A 17,743-nucleotide genomic window follows, 5' to 3' on the forward strand; every position below is an offset into this window, starting at 1 on the left:
AAAAAAAAAAAAGTTAGTTAAGACTAATAACCCAAATAACTTTTAATATATTCCTTAAAATAACTGACACTTTAATTCAAAATAGTCATCTATTTTTTATATACTATGATTAAACAGTTTTGTCAGAGACATAAATTTGAAGACTGCTCTACAAACAAATTTTCTACAAATAAAGTTAGTATATAGTGTTTAAATCAGCATTCAAAGAATCATTAAAGCCAGATTTTACAACAGGTATGATTCCAAAGTGGGATCCATGTGTCCTAGGTTTCTGAAATTCCCATTTATTCAATATGCTACTATGGCCTTTCATACCCTTCATGCCCACAGAGGCCACAGCAAACAATCAGACATATAACCAACTAGCAATTCTGCCCTTACATTATCTGACATTTTATATTTGTTCATTGCCTGCCTTCCCCATTAAAAAATAATCCTCATGACAACAGTGACTGTGTTTTTACAACTGTATCCCCAATACCTAAAACAGTGCCTAACACGTAGCAGGCACTCAATGAGTACTGATCAATATATTCATAAGAAAAACAACAACTATATTCTTCCTACAAACAGATTCAAGCAATGACAATATACCCTGCTTGAATCTGCCACTTTTTACGAATGATGTTTAATTTTGGTATGTGTCTCTTCCTGAATTGCAGAAAATACAGTTATCTTTGAGAAGGCTGGAAAAGATTCAGTGATTACAGACAGGCACTCTTTAATACAGCTCAGGGTCTAGTCTGAACTTGTGGGACACGTACAGGAACACCAGAGTCACTTCTGCACAATGAGACACAAACGGATGGATGCTTACCCCTCAATAAAGGCATATACGCAGTACAAAACATGCTAAGAAGGAATACCACAAGACTTAATTAGTGCTCAGAAGGAGCTTTGTGACACGAGATGAAAGGTACCACAGACACAGAAAACATTACAAAGGTGTGGCAATACAATACCTCAAAGACAAGAATCAGTTTGTGACCCTGATGTAATGAGGATTCCAGGGACCACTGACAATCTCCACTTACAAAGCAAAGCATGGAACAGACCCAAAGTATCAAATGCCCTGTAACAAAGAGAAACTGACATGATAAGTCCTGCGCTGTCCTCCCAGCTTTCCCTTCCACATTAGTACTAAAGTGCAGGCAGGCATTTCTTTCATGGAAACAAACTTTTCTCCATATTGTCTACTTTCTGTCATTAATATCACTTACCTCCTGCCCTGTAGCTGCTTCCATATCAAGAAACAGATCAAGAAGAGATCGGACCAGGCGAGCTGCTTTAGCCTTGCTGATGGAATTCAAGAAGGGTCGTACATACTTCAGGAGTCCCCCAAGCTCTGTATGAAAGGCAATTCAAAAAGAGAAGTAAACATCGACATTTGAGACAAAATATCCACTTAAGAAACTGACCGAATGTCATAAAAATCGGTACTTACATCACTGGAATCAGTCTAAATGAAACTTACTAGGAGTTTAAAGCATTCCTAGCAAATAGCAGAGTAGCAAAAGCACGTTAACATCATATACCAAATTTGCATTCTGTTACCTACTCAGCCACTGGATTACTATGAAGTTCCAAGAAAAGCTCATGTCTCTGCTTCATTTATCCATCTTAATGAAAGATAAACAGCCAAGTATTCATAATCTCAAAAAGCAGTTTTCTAGAACATGAAATATGCTCTGTCCCTGCCACCTTCACAAAATTACTTCCTCACAACCAACAAATATGATCAGGTTATACAAGTAATTTTTTTCTAATTTCCAAGTCTGCTTCAGCTGTTCCCCTTAAACAGACAGAGATTTATCCACTCCAGATTCCTTTTTCATGTCTTTCTGCAGTGCTCCGCAGTTTAGCCTTTCTGCAATATCACTTCCCTGGCACTCTTCTGAATAAACTTTTCACATAGAAGAGTGTTTTGCCCTTAAAGTGCTACTGTATCTCTTTTAAATTCCTCATTAATCTTCAAAACCTAAGTCTTAAACTATGACCAAAAAAGGGATCCATCACAGAGCTTTTCCCCCACTTTATAGACGAGGGCAGTATATGAACTCTAAAGAAACATCTTTTGAAACAATAAACTAGAGATATGCTTGTTAAATAGTAAAAATTAGAGAATGTTTCAACTAAACAGCTAATGAGGTATTTTTGGAATGTAGGTTAAAATTACTTTAGTGCCACTGCCTCTTTAATATTCTCCAATTGCAGACTCACCCTCCTGAGAACTCTAATTCAGGGCAAGCAAACCTCACCCTCCAGAGAACGCTAATTCAAGGCCCTGAAATCCTCATCTGCCTGAATAGTCAGAGAATGCATGGGACTGTGTCAGGCACTTAAGAACTTGAAATAGAGTAGAAAAGTTCATCTTCTCCCTTCACTCCCCAGTAATGACCTTTGATTCCCAATGTTTAAAACTTTTTGTCATTCTGCCACCTCATTCACCTCTGCACAAGACTACAGCATATACTCCTGCTTTCAAGAGGCACTAATGCCATAATCCCATCTGAAATGTCTTGCCATCTTCTCAGCCTATATAAATCTTATATATCCTTTTAGGTCCATCTGAGGTCCTATTGAGTTTTCCACGTAACTCCAGTCTACAGGGATTCTCCCCCTCAAATTCCTTTTGCATTTATTTCAATTATATTATGTAATGATAGCTTTTTTAAAGTAGTCTGGAGCAATGTCCCTTCTCCCATAGAATTTCCTCCTGTGCCTGAACAATTCTGAATGATTTCTAGTCACAGAAATGTTCACAAAGCAGCCTATTCTAATGTTGGCCAAAACAAATTATTCCTTTTTGAAACACAAAACAGATATCTATACCTTCTTTCACATGGCTTTAAATACTTAAAGGTAATTATCATTTACATTTCCCTAATTTTCCCTTTATCCAAGCTTAACATCTTTGGCTATTTCAACTATTCCTCCAAAGTCCTTGTTTCTAGATAACTTAGTTGCTCTCCTCTGAACAAACTCTACTTTCTAAAGGTACTACCTGTGGTATTTTGTGGTACCCAGAAATGAAAACAATTGCTCCAGGTAGGGTCTGACAGTAGACCAGGAGGCTTAATTCTCTTGATCTGGCCATGATATGTAACATAAGAGAGCATGTTTTGCTTTTTCTAACACCTCTCTTTGTTCAGAATGAGTCCATTAAAGTCCTTTTTAATAGACTACTGTCAAAACAGGTAATTCCCCAACTTCCTCTGTTTTGAAAATACTTTAAGTATATAACTTAATCCTTATCACAACTGAATTTAATCTTCCTGGCTTTGGCAATAACTGTGAATTTTAATTCTGTCTTCTAACTGTACTGAGTCATCTACAAAAATAAGCAAGCCTTCTGAAATGGCTTTAACCATGATTCCAGATGCTGACCAGAAAAACAAGGACAGATCTTCATGACACAATGCCTGAAGACTTCCCTTCAGGTTGACAAATGATCCATTTATTAACATGTTTTGGATACAGTTATTCAGCCCATTGTAAATTCATAACCTGTACCTTTGATATAAATATTATGGCATATGTTCAACTATCCTGCTTACATCAGATATGTAGTCTATATCATTCCTCTAATCCAGAGGCTGGCAAACTTTTTCTGTGAAGGACCAGACAGTAAATTTTTTTGGCTTTGCAGGTTATATGGTCTTAGTAGCAGGTCCTGAACTCAGTCAGTCACACACAATGGGGAAACAAATGGGCACGGCTTTGTTCCAATAAAACTTTATTTACAAAAGCAGGTGGCACACAGACCCCTGAAAATCTATAGGTCTGATAAAGCTAACCAAAAAGAGAACTAGGCTGGGTGCGGTGGCTCACACCTATCATCCTAGCACTTTGGAAGGCCAAGGTGGGCAGACTGCTTGAGCTCAGGAGTTCAAGACCAGTCTGGGCAACATAGCAAAACCCCCACTCTACAAAAAATTAGCCAGGCACGGTGGTGTGGGTCTATAGTCCCAGTTACTTGGGGAACTGAGGCAAAAGCATTGCTTGAACCCAGGTCAAGGCTGCAGTGAGCCAAGATTGTGCCACTGCACTCCAGCTTGGGTGACAAAGTGAGACTCTGTCTCAAAAAAACAAAACAAAACAAAACAAATAGAGAGAACTAAGGTGAATTTGAAATAATCTGTTCACAATAAATCCACTGTTTTTAAGAGATTACTACCTCCTTATCAAATAATCTGTCCCAGAACTCTACCACTAATGACCATGTATAGTGTCTAATCTTTATTTTTAATTTATTTCAATGTACAGCACACAGTGAATACATCTATTCTTTGCATTACCCTCTTGAAAGGCAGGATAATATTTGCCTCAGTTTCCTTATACCTCTCCATGATTTTTCTCAGAATAATAAATGGCTCTATAGTTATATCTGCTAGAATTATTTTTTTGATAATAAAAGAAACTGTTAGAGCCTAGAGACCTGAACTTATTTACAGAGACTATCTGCTCTGTCTTCTCTCACCTATTTCTATCTTTCAGTTTGAAAATCATTTTCCTTCCTAGAAAAGGCATAAGCGAAACATGAGCTAAGCAGTCTGCCTTTCTAACACCTGCTAGCATTACAATATTTTCTCTAAGCACTGAGTGTTATTCTTCTTACCCCGAGAGAGAAGTAAATGATCTCTTAGTTGTCCTCCTGCATTTTCTTTTTTTTTTTTTTTTTTTGAGAAAGAGTCTCACTCAGTCACCCAGGCTGTAGTACAATGGTACAATTGTGGCTCACTGCAGCCTTGACTTCCCAGGCTCTAGTGATCCTCCTGCCTCTGTTTCCCAAGTACCTGGGACACAGGACTGCACCACCACACCCAGTCAATTTTTTTATTTTTGTGTAGATATGGGGTCTCCTTATGTTATCCATGCTGCTTTTTTTAAAAAAAAAAATGTTAACAGAGATAGCATCTTCACTATGCGGTCCAAACTGTCTCTAACTCCTGGCCTCAAGCAATCCTCCCACCTTAGCTTCCCAAAGTCCTGGGATTACAGGTGTGAGCTACTGTGCCCTGCTGCCATTTTTCAGACTCAGTTCATCATCTGTTTTAGTCTACTACTGTTTTATATTCATTCTTGTTTGTATTTCCTGTTTCTTTCCATTTTCATACATACTGAGATAATTTTTTTTTAAGTCCCATAAAATCATACTGACTTCCTCCTATTCTTACTGGGATTATTTGTAATTATGTGACCAGAATTTCCTTGTCAGTGGCTGACACCTGGAATCCCAGCACTTTGGGAGGCCGAGGCGGGTGGATCAACTGAGGTCAGCAGTTCAAGACCAGCCTGGCCAACATGGTGAAACTTTTCTCTACTAAAAGGAAAAAAAAAAATTAGCCGAGCATGGTGGCTCACGCCTCTAGTCCCAGTTACTTGGGGAAGCTGAGGCACAAGAATCGCTTGAACCCAGGAGGCAGAAGTTGCAGTGAACTAAGATCACATCACTGTACTCCAGCCTGGGCAACAGAGTGAGACTCGGTCTCAAAAAAAGAAAAAAGGCCGGGCATGGTGGCTCATGCCTATAATCACAACACTTTGGAAGACCGGGGTGGGTGGATCACTTAGGTCAGGAGCCCGAGACCAGCCTGGCCAACATCATGAAACCCCACCTCTTCTAAAAAATACAAAAATTAACTGGGAGTGGTGGTGGGCACCTGTAGTTCCAGCTACTTGGGAGGCTGAGGCAGGAGAATCACTTGAACCCAGGAGGTTGAGCCGAGATCGCGCCACTGCACTCCACACCAGCCTGGGCAACAAAGCAAGACTCTATCTCAAAAAAAAAAAAACCCTCACAGAACTCAACAGATTCCTTTGAAAAGTTTTAGGCTATGAAATCATGAGCCTACGCATCATGTCTGATGATGCTCAACACTATTAACACTACTTGCAATCACAATTACACATCAGACATTGTTTTTCCGGTAATCCCCAAGTGATTGTTGTTGGCAAGGGATCCTATCTTAAATTTTTGAGTAGAATACTTAGCACAATGCTATGCATTTATTAAATGCATAAAAAACAAAACTGGACATTAATGGAACAGACATATTTTCTGTTCTCAGGGAGCAAACAATACAAATCTATCCATCAATAATAGCAAAGACAGCTAAATATATGTAGGCCTCAACACCTCCTTAGAGTTCCCATTGTGTATACCTATACTCATCAAACTTTCTTAGAAAACAGTAGGTAACATGGAAATGTTTTTGAAAGTTCTTATAATTCATCTATTAAATTTCAATAGGTTTAGCAGTACACTTCTAAACTTCTCAGGTCACAAGGTAGGGCAAGAAATAAGCGGAGAATACATATAAAATAGGAATTTCAAGCAAAACAGTAAATTTTTGGATGAAAATTACTGAAGTGTTGACTATATACCACACACTGTTCTTAATTCATGCCACTGGAGGAAAGTAGAAATCTGGATATTTCAACAACAAAAAAATCTTTTTCTGAGGCAAGGTCTTGCTCTGTCACCCAGGCTGAAGCATAGCAGTGTGACCACAGCTCACTATAGCCTCAACCTCCTCGGCTCAAGCAATCCTCCCACCTCAGCCTCCAGAGTAGCTGGTACTACAGGCACATAACACCACACTCAGCTAATTTTTCTATTTTTTGTAGAGACGGGGTCTCACTATGTTGCCAGAGCTGGTCTCAAATTCCTGGACTCAAGGGATCCTCCTGCCTCAGCCTGCCAAAGTGCTGGGATTACAGATATGAGCCACCACGCCTGGCTAACAACAAAAAAAATTTTCATATCACTTCTGTTGGCTTTATAATTCAGAAAAATTACCTTATTATATTTTGCATGGAGTGATTATCAAAACTGTTCTGGAACCCCCCAAGCTCAAATTAACTGACAGACAACTGGAATCCGTATGTATGTTAAATAGGAGGGAAGTCAGCCTAAGATGAAAAGACACCACCCACCAATGATAATTCGTAAGTAAACAGTTACAGGAAAGCAATAATAACCATGATGTCATGTGGCTATATGGGCTCTGAAGTAAGACTACATGAGTTCAAATCCTAGATCTACCAGTTATCAGTTGAATGAGCTTTGGTAAGTTATTTAACTTTTCTGTGCTCAGTATCCTCCATGTGTAAAATGGATAACAGTACCTACTTCAAGTTGTTTCAAGGATTCAATTAAGTTAAACCATGTATGTGTTTAAAAGAATAACCAGTTGGCCAGGCGCCGTGGCTTACACCTGTAATCCCATCATTTTGGGAGGCCAAGGGAGGTAGATCACCTGAGGTTAGGAGTTTGAGACCAGCCCGACCAACATGGTGAAACCTCACCTCTACTAAAAAAATATACAAAATTGGCCGGGCACGGTGACTCAAGCCTGTAATCCCAGCACTTTGGGAGGCCGAGACGGGCGGACCACGAGGTCAGGAGATCGAGACCATCCTGGCGAACATGGTGAAACCCCGTCTCTACTAAAAATACAACAAATCAGCCGGGCGCGGTGGCGGGCGCCTATAGTCCCAGCTACTCAGGAGGCTGAGGCAGGAGAATGGCGTGAACCCTGGAGGCGGAGCTTGCAGTGAGCTGAGATCCGGCCACTGCACTCCAGCCTGGGTGACAGAGCAAGACTCTGTCTCAAAAAAAAAAAAAAAAAAAAAAACAAAATTAGCCAGGCATAGTGGCACATGCTGGCAAGCCCAGCTACTCGGGAGGCTGAGGTAGGAGAATCACTTGAACCTGGGAGGCGGAGGTTGCAGTGAGCCGAGATCGCACCATTTGCACTCCAGCCTGGGCAACAAGAGCAAAACTCTGTCTCAAAATAAATAATAATTAAAAAAAAAAAAGAGTTCATAGCAATCAAAAACCATTACGTATGGTTCTTCTTATAGCTACTTAACGATGTTTTAAGTAAGATATAAGGCCCATGTAAACACATCCTCACAATTTCATACATCTTTATTCAGCTNCCCAGCTACTCGGGAGGCTGAGGTAGGAGAATCACTTGAACCTGGGAGGCGGAGGTTGCAGTGAGCCGAGATCGCACCATTTGCACTCCAGCCTGGGCAACAAGAGCAAAACTCTGTCTCAAAATAAATAATAATTAAAAAAAAAAAGAGTTCATAGCAATCAAAACCATTACGTATGGTTCTTCTTATAGCTACTTAACGATGTTTTAAGTAAGATATAAGGCCCATGTAAACACATCCTCACAATTTCATACATCTTTATTCAGCTCTATAGACTGAGCCTAACAATTAATAAGTTAGTGATCTTTAATTGAAAAAAATCACTGGCTGGGCACAATGGCTCACGCCTGGAATCCCAGCACTTTGGGAGGCCAAGGTGGGTGGATCATGAGGTCAGGAGTTCGAGACCAGCCTGATGAACACGGTGAAACCCCGTCTCTATTAAAAATACAAAAATTAGCCAGGCGTAGTAGCGCGCACCTGTAATTCCAGCTATTCTAGAGGCTGAGGCAGGAGAATCGCTTGAACCCAGGAGGCGGAAGTTGCAGTGAGCCCAGATCGCGCTACTGCACTCCAGCCTGGGTGACACAGCAAGACCCCGTTTCGAAAAAGAAAAAAGTCTTTAGTTCTCAAGTTCAAGAAGTTGTGCTAACTAACCCCATTATTCTCTTGAACAACATAATTTTAGGGTAAATAACTCATGAGGTCACTTACCAGATCTTAATCCAATTTAATCAAATGAGCTCTAAATTCACTTTAAACTTAACAAAAACCACCCATTTGAAGTTAAACAGACTTCTCTCTAAATCCTATTACTACTTCACTGGTAAAAGGTCCTTCCTGACCAAAAGGACTCCCTTCTCATTCCAAGGACACACCCATCATCAGAATATTATGTCAAATCTAATCAGTCAATGGTTTAATTACAACTAGAATGTCTGAGCAATGATGTGCACAGAGTCCTAGGTACAAATGGAGAAGTCTTGGGAAGACTCCATTTAATGTCTTATTCTCATTCTTAATCAATCAGAAAAAAACAACAGTGAGTCATTTGGATACAAAATCCTTTGTCGTTTTTGAATCCGGCGCTTAAAGTTGTTATCTATCTTAAATACATCAGAGTTGCTCAGTGAAATTACTGAAGACTGTTGCTGCCTCTATGTAAGGGAATACAGTGAGAATTCAAAAACCAGAAACAATCAGAAATCACTATATCCCAACAAAAATAAGATTGTCTCTCATTTGCAAAACGAAACTACCATGAAAGAACTGAGTTTAAAGGCCACTTAATTGCCTGGTAAAAAACTGAAACTCAACAAGTTGCCAAGAAAATCAAGTTGAATTCAGTTTGTGGATCAGTCCCATGATGCTTCACTCCAACAAAAGACGGGAATTTCACTCAGCATTTCAGGTACAATCCATGTGTAGCACTTACCTGCAGCTTGTCCAGTCTTTGCCAGGAGAGATCCCAGTTCCAGGATGCTCTGCTCTTTGACTTGCACTGCCTCCTCATCGTTTTCCTGAATGTCACGCTTCACTGGGAGAGGAAAATGCAAACCCTCTTAAAATTCTGACCAAAAAATGAAGACTGAGGGAAATTTCACCCTCATAAGATCCATTACAAATTCAAACATATTTACCAAAAGACAAATTCTAGAGTTAAAAAAAAAAACCTCTAAGTCAGAAAAAAAAAAGATAATATATATGTAGAATATGCTCCATGTAAATCATTTAAAAAAGGATTCTTCTCTTTGATTTTAAATGTGCCTTTTCATTCTACCCACCAGAATTTTGCTTACCTACATACACTAAGTTTCTGTTGTGGTCACTTGGTTAAAGCAAAATTAAAACAAAACAAATCATTCATACTTATGGTGCCAAGATCTATGCCAGTCACCATGTTATGTGAAGATATTAAACATGCCTGTGCATTTATGCCAAAAACCAAAATCAATTGACGAAGTTATTGATGCCTTGTAAGTCAAAAGCCTTTCAATAAACTTTATGTCTGTGCAAAGCCTCAGCTGATGGGTGTGTTAGGGATAAGCAGCTCTATAAAGCCATTCAAGAGAAACAACCTTATCAAAGCCCCAATGTGATCCTGCACAGTTACACTTAGGAGAGACTGCTGCTTTTTAATGCATTGAGGTCTGTTAAAATAACTTTGTGTTATCTGTCCTATTTTCAACAGCTAATAACTATTTTAACATGCAAGCATGGAATAGCCTCTCCAAGTTTGTAGTGATCATCACTAGTTACCACTACTCTTACAAAGAAAGCATCATGACTTGACAAAAACCAAGATTTTGATACTCCATGATGGAGTCCAGAAAAAGTAAGGCCGTCAACCATGATGACTCAAGCTTGTTCTAAGAGTGAAGCTTTCAGGGAACTCTCCCCTAGAATAGTGGGTCAACAGGAAATACTCTAATTGTAATGTTTAACATAATTTCTACTTTATGAAAGACAAAATATTAGGCACTAGGCACAGACAATTAAAATTCATGCTCCTCACATTAGTTCTAAATAATAATGTGTACTCAGAATAAAATACCCATGTAACGGTGAATGAGATGACACTGGTTCCGTAGAAGTAACTGACCTAAGTCAAGATCAGAACTTTTCAAATGAAACACCTTTTACCAATATCGTTCAAAGATACATCTTGACGCCCACCTCCTCTCCTTCTCTAGTATCCCCAATGATAAAGTATCAAGATCTTGTCATTGTCCTTTCTCCGTGCAGGTCTGGAATACCAAAATTCAACACACTAAGTCAAATGCCAACATCTTGCAAGTCCCACATACAGGTGCATTCTCATACTACTTGTTGAGCTAATTCAAATCTTCCCAAGCTACACTAAAAAGATCCCATTACATGTGCAGTGAAGAGCTGGTCCAAGCCCTAACTGAATCCTTTATGAGTGAACATTTAAGTCTTCCTCTGTTATTATAAATTTCTGTTCACACTTGAATCCCAACAGAAAGCTGCCGGAAGCGACTGGCTGGGGTTGTCATTTCAGTTTTCCTGTTGTGTGCAGGTTAAGACCATCATATTACAATGCTAAGAAAATTTTAATTTTTCCGGCAACATGCAGCCTACCCGTTCCAAAGAATTCCCTGAACTCTGCGGCTGACAACTAACTCCCTTAACTCACTTCCAATCCCTACAGGGAGTCTGGAAAATTAGTCATCTTCTCTAGCCGGGCGGTCCCGCTCCAACACCTCACTCTTACACCCTACACAGGGCAGATGAGCGTCTCGGCCACCTCCACAAACCAAATGCCAATCTGAGGTGTGTGTCACCCCTGAATTTCCCACATTCTGAAAGAGACCCTTCTTTTAGTGGAGCTTTCCGCCGTGGGGCTGGGGAGTAGCAGCTCCCAGCGTCCCGTGGAAGGAAACTCCCAGAGAAGAGCAAGCGCTCGCGCTCCCACTCGGAGCAGACTATGCTGATTACAACGGCGGGAAATGCCTGTCCTGAGCTGGTTTCGCCAAGGCCTTTCAACTAGAGACTCTAGGACCAGTCCGTGACAAGCACGCCGGCCCGCACTGCTCCGGGTCCCAGACCAGCTCGTGCGGGCCAGAGCCGGGGACACAGCTACACAGCTAAGGAGGGGTGGGGGCCCGGCTCGGCCCACTCTCCCACCCTACGCTGAGCCCCCCGTGAGTCAGCAGCCGGCGAGGGGACCCGGGGATTGCCTCAAGCCCTCCCACAAGAGTGAGACCCGGGGGGCTCTGGGGAGCTCCGAGCGGCCTGAGCCCCCAGCCCGGCCCCCCTCACACACACAGTGAGTCAGCAGCACCAGAGCCGGCTACCCCGGCCCCTCTCCGCTGCCGCCGACCGACATAAGCAGAGCTGGGCCGGCGGGGCCGGGGAGGCGGCGCGGCGACCTTTACCGATGGAGTGGAGGATGTCGATGGAGGCCTCCCGGTCGGTGCTAAGTAGAGACTGGGCTCTCTGGAACTCCACCACTGCCGCCGCCGCCATCTTACCGCTCTCACACCGTCCCCGGCCGCGGCCGCCGACGCCGGAAACACACACCCGGAAAGCCCGCCCTCGCGTCCCTCCGCCTTAGCTCCCGCGGCTCCGTTCCCAGAGCACTCCGGGAGTTGTAGTCTCTCGGAGGGCCTCGCCCGTGGGCTGCAAGCTCCCCAGCGCCGCCTAGCGGGCGGGCGGCGAGGAAAAGAGGTGGTGCCCCGCAGTGGGAGCTCAAGATCGGTCCCCGCCCACCCCAAAAGACGCTTCTTGATTGCGACCCCGCTCGCTCGCCACTGAGAGGGATTCTTGAGTACCGGGCTAGGTCTTCAGTCAAAGCTGTGTGGCTTTCTTTGCGGCTTCCACGATTTAACCATTCATTCAGGATTCAGGACTGTAAGTGACCTTATAAAGTGCTCGCTATGTGGCAGACAAAGAATAGCACCATTCGAATGCGTTCCAGTGTCTGACGCCTGTACGCCGCATACACGCTTTCCAGGCTTGACTCCCGCAGAACGCTAGCCGGCAGGAGGGCAAACCCGCCAGAACCGGAGAAAACTGTCCTTCTTACGCACCCACTTAACCTTGGGACAGTGCTGGACGTGATGAAATGAAACATCACCTTTGCTCCATTCACGCCACAAACACCTCTTGGGAATCCACAGAAGCCTCACCCAGCTCCCCAGCTCAAAAAAAAAAAAGGAAGAAAGAAAGAAAAAGAGAAATTGAATTATTCTTCCCAATATCTTCAGTCCCTTCAACTAAAGTCACAGATATCAGTGAAGACGTCGTGTGGACGGAAAAATGACATTCTATGAGACCACTTAGGGTTAAACTTAAGAAAGGTGCTAAAAGGGTACAAAGACAATTCGGTATAAGGAAGACCTTTCTCTAGGTGATGACGATCCAAAAATGGAATGTGCTGTCCCATAAAAGGACGCATAAAGGGGACTAACATTGCACACACTCTTCTGTAAGTGGATTAGGCCCTTTATATGCCTCTATCTCCTTTTATTCTCCCAGCGATGTTCTGTAAAGAAGATATTTACTCCCCTTTAGTATGTGAGGAAACAGGGGGTTTGAGTTATTTAGTGAAGCTCAAATCGTGATTGGGAGAGCTGAGAGCTGCCGAATAAGGAATGCCTTCCTAATTCCTGGGTGTGTTCATGTGAAAAGTAGATGACATCTCATCAGGTTGTTGTAAATACTATTCATGACTTTGCTGGAGAGTTGGATTAAGTGGCTTCTAGCAGGACGCGGTGGCTCACACCTGTAATCCCAGCACTTTGGGAGGGCGAGGTGAGCAGATTGCTTGAGCCCAGGAGTTCAAGACCAGCCTGGGCAACATAGAGAAACCCCCGCCTCTACTAAAAATACAAAAATTAGCCAGGCGTGGTGGTGCACGCCTGTAGTCTCAGCTACTTGGGAGGCTGAGGTGGGAGGCTTTAGAAGAAATCATAGGAGAGGATAGATTGCTGGCCTCACTACAAAGAGGGGGAACCATAAAACAGCAAACCCCAACATTTTTGGCACCAGGGACCAGTTTAGTGGAAGACAGTTTTTCCACAGATGTGAGGAGGGGGGATGGTTTCGGGATGAAACTGTTCCACCTCAGATCATCAGGCATTAGATTCTCTTAAGAAGCAGGCAACCTAAATCCCTGGTATGCTCAGTTCACAATAGGGTTTGCCTCCTATGAGAATCTAATGTTGCAGCTGATCTGACAGGGGGCGAAGCTCAGGCGGTAATGCTGGCTCCACAGCCACTCACCTCTTGCTGGGTGGCCTGGTTCCTAACATGCCACTGACCAATAATGGTCCTTGGTCCAGGGTTGGGGACCCCCACTGTAAAAGACTAGGAGTGTCTGCCAGATCTTTCTCCCAAGCTAGTGAGTCTTGCTGACTGTGGAAACTTATGAGCCCATCCCTGTATGATCATCATGGTGAAAGTTTTTAGATGAACTAGACATGTCTCTTGAGGAATTTGGCATGTGTGCACATTCATGAAGATGGTTACCCACTTCTAGCCTGCAGAATTATGAATTAGGGAAGCTGGCTGGCACACTCTACAATAGGACCAGGAGAAAAGGCAACAATAGGGTAGCTTCCATTCCTGTGTTTGACATGGTAAGGTTCTTATGAGCCAAGAGGATGCTGAAAAGATAGACCATCCAGGACCTTCTTAAAGGAACCTATTCACAGTGCAGTGGCGCAATCTTGGCTCACCGCAAGCTCCGCCTCCCGGGTTTACGCCATTCTCCTGCCTCAGCCTCCTGAGTAGCTGGGACTACAGGCGCCCGCCACCACGTCCAGCTCATTTTTTGTATTTTTAGTAGAGATGAGGTTTCACCTTGTTTGCCAGGATGGTCTTGATCTCCTGGCCTCGTGATCCGCCCGCCTCGGCCTCCCAAAGTGCTGGGATTACAGGCATGAGCCACTGCGCCTGGCCCAGCTGATTTTTTTTTTAAGAGACAAGGTCTTGCTATGTTGCCCACGCTGGTCTCAAACTCCCGGCCTCAAGGGATTCCCCCTGCCTTGACCTCCCAAACTGCTGGGATGACAGGCATGAGCCACTATGCCCAGCCTATTTCACTTGTTTGAATCTCATCTCCCTTCAAAAGATTGCAGGACCACATGCTATAGAAAATGAGCACAGAATTTGAAGTCAGACAAACATGGAGCTCAATCTTCACTCTGCTACCAACTAACAGTCAAATTACTTAAATTATCTGATACAAAGTTTGATCATCAGTAAAACTATTTTAAAAATCAATTTTATTTAATGGTTGTACAATAATTTGACTGTATTTAATGCCACAGAACTTTTTTTTTTTTTTTTTGAGATGAAGTCTCACATTGTCACCTGGGCTGGAGTGCAGTGGTGTGATCTTGGCTCAATGTAACCTCTGCCTCCTAGGTTCAAGCGATTCTCATGCCTCAGCCTCCTGAGTAGCTGGGACTACAGGCACCCACCAAAACAATCTGCTAATTTTTGTATTTTTAGTAGAGAGAGGGTTTCACCATGTTGGCCAGGCTGGTCACGAACTCCTGACCTCAAGTGATCTGCCTGCCTTGGCCTCCCAAAGTGCTGGGATTACATGAGTGAGCCACCGCACCAGGTCAGAACTGTATAATTTTAAATGGTTAAAATGATAAATTTGATGTTATTCGTATTTCACCACAATTTTAAATTTTTACTTCACAGATTTGTTGAAATTTATTTTTTTATTTTGTTTTATTTTATTTTTTTTTAGACGGAGTCTCGCTCTGTCACCCGGGCTGGAGTGCAGTGGCCGGATCTCAGCTCACTGCAAGCTCGGCCTCCCGGGTTCACGCCATTCTCCTGCCTCAGCCTCCCGAGTAGCTGTGGCTACAGGCGCCTGCCACCTCGCCCGGCTACTTTTTTTTTTTTGTATTTTTTAGTAGAGACGGGGTTTCACTGTGTTAGGCAGGATGGTCTCGATCTCCTGAGCTCGTGATCCGCCTCTCTCGGCTTCCCAAAGTGCTGGGATTACAGGCTTGAGCCACCACACCCAGCCAAAACTTATTTTTTTTAAGAGACAGGGTCTTGTTATGTTGCCAAGGCAAGATTCAAACTCCTGGATTCAAGCCATGCTCCTGCCTTAGTCTCCCAACTAGCTGGAACTACAGGTACACACCACTCTGCCCAGCCCAGCTTTGAAGTTTAAATTTTTAAAGATACTAGAACACTTCAGTGCTATGACTGACACATATATAAGTATTCAATCAGTGGCAGTTATTAAAATTGCAATTAAGTTACTGATTAAATTAGCTGGGATTAGCACCTACTACTCTCCTTCCTCAGGGAGCCCAGTTGGAGGGCTAAATGAATCTTTAATAGGTAATTTTCATAGTAATAGAGTGGTGATCAATTGTCAGTTCTATTCCCACCACCCTCCTTTTTTTTTTTTTGAGACGGAGTTTCGCTCTTGTTGACTGGGCTGGAGTGAAATGGCGTGATCTCAGCTCACGGCAACCTCCGCCTCCCAGGTTCAAGCAATTCTCCTGCTTCAGCCTCCTGAGTAGCTGGGATCACAGGCACCCGCCACCACACCCGGCTGATTTTGTATTTTTAGTAGAGACAGGGTTACTCCATGTTGGCCAGGCTGGTCTTAAACTCCCTACCTCAGGTGATCCACCCGCCTCGGCCTCCCAAAGTGCTGTGATTACAGGCGTGAGCCACTGCACCCCGCCCAATAGGTAATTTTCATAGTAATAGAGTGGTGATCAATTGTCAGTTCTAGTTCCCATCTCAAGCTTCCTCACCCTCAGTCTTGTCTCCCTCCCCTCCCTGTCATGCTTCTTTCTGTCCTCATGCCACCCCCAAACACACTACACAGCCCTAATCTTCCCTATGCTACTGTATATTCCACAACAATTTCTTTTTTCTATGTAGCTCTTAATTGTTCACTGGTCTTTCTAAACATTTTGTATCCCAAAGTTGAGCAAATTGAGGAATACTATGATGTACTATCCTGCCAATACAAGCATGTATGCTCCTCCTTCTCCTCTCTCTCCTATCCTATTGTTACTGGAAAAAGGAGTCTTGGTCCAGAACCAAGAGAAGGTTTTTGGCTCTCCCACCGGGAAGAATTCAAGGAGAATCAGAGTGCAGTGAGAAGAGATAGTTTATTGAAAGCTACTTCATTATAGAATAGAGTGTCCTCAGAAGGCAAGTGGAGGAACGCACAGTCTTTAAGTTTTTCTTCTATAGGGATCTTGTGTATACAAAGACTAAACTAAGCTGTGCTATATGCGGATGGGCAGACAGCATGACCAAATTTATTATGGTATTGATTTAAAGAAACCTATCCTTGACATTCTACGGTGTGAGTACATCAAAGCATAACTATCTTGAAAAAAAGCACAATTATCTTGAAAGCAAATCTTGTGATGGGTATTGGGACATCTGGGCTTTTCTGTTTTTGTAGAAGCCTGTCCTTGCAGGGAATCTTTAGGTTGTTTCCTTAACTATAAACATCTTATGACCATGGGTTGTGACTAGCAAGGAATGTGTCTTGCTAGTTGTTGTGTTTTTTTGTTTTGTTTTGTTTTTTTTTTGTTTTTTTTTTTTTTTCCAGAGTGTCACTCTTGTTGCCCAGGCTGGAGTGCAATGGCGTGATCTCGGCTCACTGCAACCTCCACCTTCTGGGTTCAAGCAATTCTCCTGCCTCAGCCTCCCAAGTAGCTGGGATTACAGGCATATGCCCCCCCCCCCGGCTAATTTTTTTTTTTTTTTTTTTTGAAATGCAGTTTTGCTCCTGTCACCCAGGCTGGAGTGCAGTGGTGCAATCTTGGCTCACTGCAACCTCCGCCTCCAAGGTTCAAGTGATTCTCCTGCCTCAGCCTCCCAAGTAGCTGGGATTAAAGGTGCCCACCACCACACCCGGCCTAATTTTTGTATTTTTAGTAAAGATGGAGTTTTGCCATGTTGACCAGGCTGGTCTCGAAGTCCTGACCTCGGGTGATCTGCCCAGCTCAGCCTCCCAACATGCTGGGATTACAGGCGTGAGCCACCATACCTGGTGTATCTTGCTGGTTTTAAGATGGAGCTGATTGGCCAGGCGAGGTGGCTCACACCTGTAATCCCAGCACTTTGGGAGGCCGAGGCAGGCGGATCACCTGAGATCAGCAGTTCGAGACCAACCTAGCCAACATGGCGAAACCCCATCTCTACTAAAAGTAGTGTGGGTGTGGTGGCAGGTGCCTGTAATCCCAGCTACCCAGGAGGCTGAGGCAGGAGAATCGCTTGAACCCGGGAGACGGAGGTTGCAGTGAGCTGAGATTGTGCCACTGCA

At 43.2% G+C, this 17,743-nt stretch overlaps 1 protein-coding gene across 3 annotated transcripts in view; it reads right to left on the bottom strand.

Annotated features, from left to right (window-relative positions):
• Positions 1-12,360, bottom strand: part of PSMD11 (proteasome 26S subunit, non-ATPase 11) — a 45,326-nt gene extending 32,966 nt beyond the window's left edge. For all 3 annotated transcript variants that reach the window (XM_017890887.1, XM_017890886.1, XM_017890885.1), the window contains exons 1-3: positions 11,847-12,360; positions 9,383-9,484; positions 1,221-1,345 (exon numbers count right to left, since the gene is read on the bottom strand). In XM_017890887.1, the coding sequence (XP_017746376.1) occupies positions 1,221-1,345; positions 9,383-9,484; positions 11,847-11,937 (318 nt within the window). In that variant the 5' untranslated portion in view covers positions 11,938-12,360. The remainder of the gene's footprint in view (positions 1-1,220; positions 1,346-9,382; positions 9,485-11,846) is intronic.
• Positions 12,361-17,743: the final 5,383 nt, after the last annotated feature.

Source organism: Rhinopithecus bieti, unplaced genomic scaffold (assembly GCF_001698545.2).
Source record: "Rhinopithecus bieti isolate Rb0 unplaced genomic scaffold, ASM169854v2 scaffold_19652, whole genome shotgun sequence".
Classification (NCBI taxonomy): Eukaryota; Metazoa; Chordata; class Mammalia; order Primates; family Cercopithecidae; genus Rhinopithecus; species Rhinopithecus bieti.